We start from the raw sequence: 7,640 nt of genomic DNA on the forward strand, positions 1-7,640 counted from the left end.
ACTGTATGACGAGAGGGAGGAGACACAGAGCGAGGAGCACCAGGGCAGACAAAGACGGATCAATCCCTTCCTCTTCTTTGTGGGCCACAAGCTTGAATTATAAACACAAGCATTACGTCGGAAGCTTACTTTTGCTTGCAGACGCCAGAAACGATGCGCGGCAGTCTGGTCTGGACTCTGCAGACATGCTCCTAACTCTAATGGCTTAAGTTGGCGATTTAAAAATAGATAATGACCTCCTTTCAACAAATCGTCACCGTCACATCCAGCCAATGCTGCTGGGAAACACAGACACCCCGCTCCCAATCTCAGTTTCCTACTTGGATCCAGTGGTTTTGATTAGCTAGGGGAGCTATAATTTATTGGTATTCTAGATATTTTAAGGATACTTTCAAAAATGAATTTACAGTGATGCAGCTTGATGGAAAATATGTTACCCAGCCCAACAGTGAATATTAGGTTTTGGTTAAAAACACTATTTTTTAGTTTGGATCGGAGTATTGAAAGGATGAAACACAATAATTTTTTGATTCAAACTAACACCTACCATATATATATATATTTACATTGTTTATATTATATATGTTAACATATATTAATAATATGAATAATTAATCATAACACAATAATGTTTAACTATTACTCATGCCTTGATTGGTAGTTAAAAATATAAAGAAAACATTCAATTAAATCAAACTAACACCTATCATAAAATATATTAATAACACATCATAATATGATACATTATTTAATATATGATTAATTCTAACCCCCGTTTTTACAGTCTTAAATAATGGTTTTAGCTCCATGCGTCTTTCATTTAAAAATAAAAACAGCAGGGAGGCTCATCAGCTATGAATAATGAATTAATCTTAATTTATTACTCCATGTGCCAAGCAACCCATTACCATTCAGATTATTGTGCCACCACTCCCTTCTGACCCAAGAATTTAACCCTGTGGCAACCAACTCCATTCTCCTCCTCAACTCATAAAACAAATAAAACCCAACCTGAGACCTGCCCGACAAAATATTTGCTTCCTGTATTTCTTCCCTTCTTTCTAAGAAGTCAAGCTGTGAACCCAACACAGGGCATGTGTTCTTCATTTAGGTCCAACACTTGTCAGCTCTTTTCTGCCAGTGCTGGAATTGTTTCCTAGTACGGTTTATGAGGGCTGGTTTCTGAAGCCAACATTTGGATGTTTCCATTTTAAACTGATCATTAAGGCCATTTATTATCTACAAGCAGGGAATATTCTCAGTCAGTCTTTCCACCAAAAAAAAAAAAAAAAAAAAAAAAACACATGACACTGCAAAAGCTGCTGGGAGGAATGAAAGTCAAAAAGCAGCATTTGAAGAAAGGAAAACATAAAAATGTACACTACTTAATGACTAAAGCTCTGACATCAACATAACCCATGACCCGAATGTGTCAAGACACAGTTTTTAAAAGCATAATAAATCTCTTTTAAACACCTGACCGTCAATGCCATATTGATGACATCACAAATGTCAATTTCTTCATCACTGTAGTGTTTTTAAATCTCTAAAATGATTTAAGCCAGCAAAAGGGAAGCTTCGAGGCCACATAAAGAATAGAAACACAGCACAGATTTTTCCATAATAAGCAAATCAAGACGTCTCGTTCATGTACCATTTTATTGGACTTATATAGAAATACTTAAAAAAAACATGAAGTAGCACCATTACTTAAGTTTTACTTTGTCATGTAGAACTTTAAATGTCAGAAAAATAAAACTCTTGATACATTTTCAAATCTTGTTTCAGCAAATATAATATTAGTATTTGACCATGAGGTTAAAGGCCTTTTATCATAAAATAAAATATACTTTGTTTTTAAACTTTGCTCAATAAAGTACATATACGCTCAAGTAACTTCACCTACATAATATACATAAACAAGTGGTAAACAAACGTATTAAAATAGAAATCCTAAACCTATAGTGGCGCAACAGAACAGAACTCTGTGATACCCACTGGAATCTAATTCATACAAATTTTTAGAAAGCTTAAACGGTTCCTTTTTTTCCGAACGTACTAAGTTTCATACATTTCGACATTTCGTAATAATATAGAATAAAATATGCTTTATATTACTGAATAGAAAATATGCTGGGTGAAACAGATTCAAAAGACATTTTTTTTTTTTTTTTGCTGAACCTAGAAACCCTCCAACCCAACAGAATACTGTTCGATGCAAATACACATTTCGTGGTCTGAATCGCCATCCGCACTTCGAGTGATATTAAAATAATACAGTGTTCGTTGCCGTAAGGCCATACCAAAAAATAAAAAGATATTTGAACCCAGCTACAAAAAAGTTCACTGAACTTAAATTAAAATATCTGTAAACATCTTTGCAATACGAAATATAATCTTTCAAGTCAAAAAAGAATAAAATACTTCAATCTGTATTAATGTCATCATGAATATTTAAAACTTGTGGAATTTCTGGTTGATCTATACATATATATGTAGGATATGTTGCTGTTCTCCCTCAAACGAGTTCCATCGTGTAAGCTGCAGTATCTCCACCGCTGTAAGTCTCTCTGTCAGGAAGCCGTTCAGATTCCCCAACCTCGAGGTCTGCTACCAGTACATTCGATCAGCGGAATCGAAAGGCTCGTTTATGCTAACAGTCGGCAAACTGACTACGGTACCTGCTCGCTGTCCTTACTTCATTAACGCTTGTGTACAGTTGACTAAAACTATTGATTACTAGGCTTTAATATTTAAAACATGCATTAGATGTTGAAAATATTTGTCCCGAGCAGAGCTACAGTACATTATGAACAATTACACCGTCCCTTTTTTGGATACTGCAGCTCTACATACATATGTATATATACATGTACAATAACACACGTCTCACGAAGCAACGCCCTCGTCGTCGTCGTCGTCGCTGTTTACGAAAATATACGTATAGCCTGAGTAACTGCAGCATGGCAGACGGGGCATTTGGGCTCGTTCCTCTCGCAGATGCGGTTGGCACACTCCATGCAGAACAGGTTGTGGCCGCAGGGCACCAGGGCCGCGATCACCTCGCTCTCGAAGCACACCGAGCAGTCCCGACTGCCCTTGCGGCTCGTCCCGGATGAGGACGACGAGGAAGAGGAGGAGGAGGAGGAGATGGAGGAGTCGGAGGGCACGCCGGGGTGATGGGGTCCGGGGAGGGCCGGGGAGTAGCCAGGGAAGCTGAGGGTGCCGCCGCCCGGGTCACTGCGCACCCGGCGCGCCAGGGGGTGCTCCGCCGCGCCGTTGGCTTGGTGCAGGGGTGGGGACAACCTGGGCTGGCTGGTGCATCCCACCCCGTTGTTGGCCCGGCGCAGCCCGTTGGCATTCGTGGAAGCATTGGCGGGATAAGCGGGCGGCGAGGCGGAGGTGCCGTTGGCGCGCTCGTACTGGGACCACATCAGGCCCGGCGGCACAGGAGTGGGGTCGAATCCCGGCGACGACTCGAAGGTCATGTCAGTGCAATCGGGCGAGATCACCTCGCCGTTGTAGACAAATCCATTGCCGTTGGCGTTCATGTTGATGTTGTTGTTGTTGTTGTTGTTGCCGTTGCTGGAGGCAGTGTAGCTGAGGGCGGGGCTGGGCGGGCTGTAATCGGCCAGGCGGGAGCTGCTGTTGTTGCCGCCAAAGTACGAGTCGGTGGAGGCACTCCCCAGAGAGCTGGAGCTGTCGTTGCGGTAGTTGGAGAAAGGCTTGCGACCGGAGGTGGGTGTGACGCTAGAGCTGGGCTTGCTCCACAGGCTGGCGTTCCCGTGCAGGTCGAAACCCACGTCGGTGCCGTTGGCGTGGAAGTCGTTCTCGTCCGTGAACTCGATGAGGCCGCCGGTGCGCATGGCGATGTGTGCTTCAATCTCTTCCCTGGCCCGGTCCACATTCTCAGGCATGCCCGTCACCTCAAACACGGGCTCTTTGTCCCGGCTGGGCGTGACGATGTAGGTGTGCGTCTGCTGCTGGATGCGCTTGATAGTGGCCCCCTTGGGTCCCACCACCAGACCCACCACCCGATAGGGAACCCGCACCTGAATGGTGGTCTGGCCGGGCAGATTGGGCGGGCCGGGCACTGTGGCGTTACCATTCAGGGTGCTGTTTTTGTTCCGCGAGGCTCGGATCATTGAGAAGTGCTCGGCCGCCGAGATGATCTCCCTCCTCGCCATGGCTACATCCTCTCGCCTGCCTGTCACAACAAAGACTGGCTCCTCTCCCCGCACTGGAGTTTTGATATACGTATTGGTCTTTGCTCGCAGGGCTTTAATTTTGCAACCTACAATTGTGAGAAATCAAAAATAAGACAAGGCAAACACACATTCTGGCACAAAACAAAAAGATGCAAGCGCACAGTCTAGGGGACAACAATTTTGTCGTTTTTTTTTGGTGCGGCATAAATTCAAACCACATGCTCGTCTACTTGACATGCAGGGTCAAAAATAGCACAGGGGGAAAAAATGCATGCTGAATTCAGGATTTTTCAGAGAGTCTGACCCAACGCAACACTTTAATCATACTGTCAACAACTTGCTCTGTCCCTTCATACCACTCAGATAGCCCATTGAACATGATGTCACCTAGATCCAGGCTATATAATGATGTTTCCTGGTTAAGGAAGTCTATTCTCAATTGGCTATATAGGGAGTGTAAACAAAGTCCACTGAGACAAAGAAAGAAAGAGCCGCTGCTGCTTCAATAAAATGGCACTTCAGTCTAGATATACAGGAATGTTGTGATGACATATTAAAGGTAGTTAAGCTTGGGTTGTGTGTCAGCGCTCCCTTGCTTTTGTTTGGTCGGACATCAGGAGGGCAGTGCAGTTGAAAATAGGCTATAACCTACATTCCCTGTTTATCATACATGCAGATGACCACATGTCACAATAACACAACGCCATACTACATTGCCGCATGCACACATTTAATTCGAGATGATGATGATGATGATTACCTTGCCTGCCGACAATTTCGGCAACATGCTCGGAGCTGGGAACGGGAACGCACTCGGTCATGTTCACGCTCTTTCTCCTGGGCTCGTTGTCATACAGAGAATTTTCATCGTTATCCAGTCCGAGCAGGGAGAGCTGGTCCAGGGCGATCTGTAGGGCTCTTTGGTCATCCAGGGCGTCCCCCTGCCCGCCGTTGCCGCTCCGCTCCATGTCGGCGAACAGCGAACTAGGCATCTTGGATAGGTCTGGAAACAAAGAGGGGAAAACTTACAGGAGGCTGGGATTGAGCTGGGAACGGCTGGTTTAAAAAGCTCCACGGGTGCGAATTCAATGCGCGTCCTTTTCTTCCTCGTGTCCAAATAATAAAAATCAGTGCAATTCCGAGGTGTACAATAAGTGTTATTCCCGGAGACTGGAATGCCGGTGGTGGCAATATTCCCCTTCGAGTGCGCACCCCTCCCTAGCAGCTCGTTTCTGTTCGCTGTCTGACTCGCTGCAGCCAGACGCGGCACTACCGGAGAATATGTGCGCATGACGTCACCCCGGTCGGACGGGGCAGAGACGCTGCGCTGTGTTGTGATTTGCATACGCCGCGCTGATTGGACAGATCCTGGATGGAAGAGAGAGAGGGGAGGGTGACCGAGTTCAGCCACGGCTCGTCGCGGCCCGCCCTTTTCTTTTGTGGTCTTATTAAAAAGCAACATAACACATTTTATGGGAATTACAGTTATTGTTTAACTTTCTCGTTTTTATAATAGTACTTCACCCAACAGTGTGGTTAAAACGTAGCCTACGTTAATAAAGTGCCGTTGGTTTACATGACTATATTCTGTGGTGTTGTGGATCTGTCATCAGCATTGTGAGGTCTTTGTGGGTTAGAGATTTGCTTTTCTTGCAGTCAGGTGAAAAAAACCCTCCCGCAATAAGACAAATAACAGCACTTAAATGCTGAAAATTTTCAGTTCAGGCAGTATAACAGTAAATCTGCATCATTTGTATCCTCTTGTTATTATTAGGACACAGGTGGTGTGTAAAATAAAGTTTTACACAAAGAAATGAACTGCACTTTTGAGAAGCATCATTAAAATGATGTACTTTTGTTCGACGTGAAGCTGATGGCTGCCATCATGTTGCCAACTTATGACCAGCCATGTTGCGACTGGGTCACTAACAAAAGCATCTTTACTCTCAGACAGTGTTCATGACACTTCACAAAGCATATATCTAACATTCAAAGCATATCCATTGTCATGATGTGTGTACGGATCATATGCGGGCTGAGAGGTGCCAATAAAGCCAAATCCACTGCAAATTATTGGGAGCCAGATAAATGTAAACAAAACCTTCATTATTAATCATTCCCCAAGTATTAATTTGTGTTTGGAATATATTATTTGCTTCATTTTGTGTCTAATTTACATTCTTCGAAACAATCTAAAATCATTGTTGTTTATTTTTCTCTAAGTGACCTTTACATGTGCGTTTCCAAAGCCTAAATGAAGGACAACGTGCCAAGACATGCACTCTCTTTGTGTACGGCACGTCCCCCCCCCCCCCCCCCCTTTCTCTCTCTCTTTCTCTCTCTCTGAATTATGTTAGTATTCATTCACATTTCGGTTACAGCGTGCTTATAAAGTGAGCCACCAGATTTATATAATGTTATGCATTTATTCAAAACACGCAAAGTCTCTTTCCAAATGACACCAGCGTCTCCTTCCTTCCAGTCTCTCAAGGAAATCATCTCATTTCCTTTAGATGTCCTCATGCATACACCTCAGTCAGCAACATTTGGCTGAAAAATATAAATGTATAAAAATAGAACATTTTATGAGATTTGTGAAACGGATTTAAATAACAATGCAGTGCATTATCAATGCAAAACCAGTTTCATAATCATCTATTATTGTCACGTTAAAATGAATCAACACCCAAACAAACGTGCATTTTCTTCACAATTTCATATCAATATACGTACAAGTGCATGCGAGTAGATGCCTAATCAATATTTTATCCCACCCTCAAATATTGGCATGGACGCAGTTAATGGCCAAGTTAGCTATCAACAATACTCTCAAGCACTCTGCCGTTGGCCGGTATGTTAAAGAGCATGATGGAAGTGCTTATTGGTGATCTCCCAGTGGATCTCAAAGCATCTACAGGCAAATGCGCCTTTTGTGGCCCGAGCGGGAAGACGGGGTGGGGGCAGGGAAATCAGCTTCTTTTTGCACAAAGAAAATTTCAAACCAATTGAGGGGCATTGAAACGAGAAGCACTTTCTTTGTCACCTCACTCCTGAGGAACAATAGGTATGCTAATATTAACTGCCCCCAAACCTGAGAATGTGAGAAAAACCTTTTTTGTTAATATTCACCCCTTTTTTTATTATTCTTTTTAGTTTAGCACTAGCAGGCTCACAATCTGAGCTTAAAAGCTGCATTGAGAAACATCTGGAGGTGGGAATTATGTTAAAGCCACATGTTTGGCTTATTTCTACGCTTTTTAGCTTCAGAAGCTCAGAGAGCCTGATTTGCGATTTGCATACCTTTCTCTTTATTGTATTGTGAATTAGAACACTGACAAAGGACTATGATATAAAAGTGTATATATTTACATGTTGACTGCTATTCAGTATTTGCATGCATCATCATGTTTCATATGTACTTAACACTGGACT

At 43.2% G+C, this 7,640-nt stretch overlaps 1 protein-coding gene across 1 annotated transcript; it reads right to left on the reverse strand.

Annotated features, from left to right (window-relative positions):
* Positions 1 to 2,147: 2,147 nt before the first annotated feature.
* mex3b (mex-3 RNA binding family member B) lies at positions 2,148 to 5,447 on the reverse strand. Its single transcript, XM_039659941.2, has 2 exons — positions 4,969 to 5,447; positions 2,148 to 4,294 (listed from the first exon to the last, which is right to left on the reverse strand). Exons 1-2 carry the CDS (start codon positions 5,198 to 5,200, stop codon positions 2,928 to 2,930), a joined length of 1,599 nt encoding a protein of 532 aa, XP_039515875.2. The 5' UTR covers positions 5,201 to 5,447; the 3' UTR covers positions 2,148 to 2,927.
* Between the last annotated feature and the right edge of the window lie 2,193 nt (positions 5,448 to 7,640).

This window comes from Pimephales promelas, chromosome 1 (genome assembly GCF_988280905.1).
Source record: "Pimephales promelas chromosome 1, fPimPro1.hap1.1, whole genome shotgun sequence".
Classification (NCBI taxonomy): domain Eukaryota; kingdom Metazoa; phylum Chordata; class Actinopteri; order Cypriniformes; family Leuciscidae; genus Pimephales; species Pimephales promelas.

Bases quoted from the DNA above. Each gene is read 5' to 3' on its own strand.
- mex3b (XM_039659941.2), bottom strand. From the start codon at position 5,200: ATGCCTAGTTCGCTGTTCGCCGACATGGAGCGGAGCGGCAACGGCGGG. The intron at 4,295-4,968 runs GTAATCATCATC...TCACAATTGTAG, and splicing joins CGAAATTGTCGGCAGGCAAG to GTTGCAAAATTAAAGCCCTG.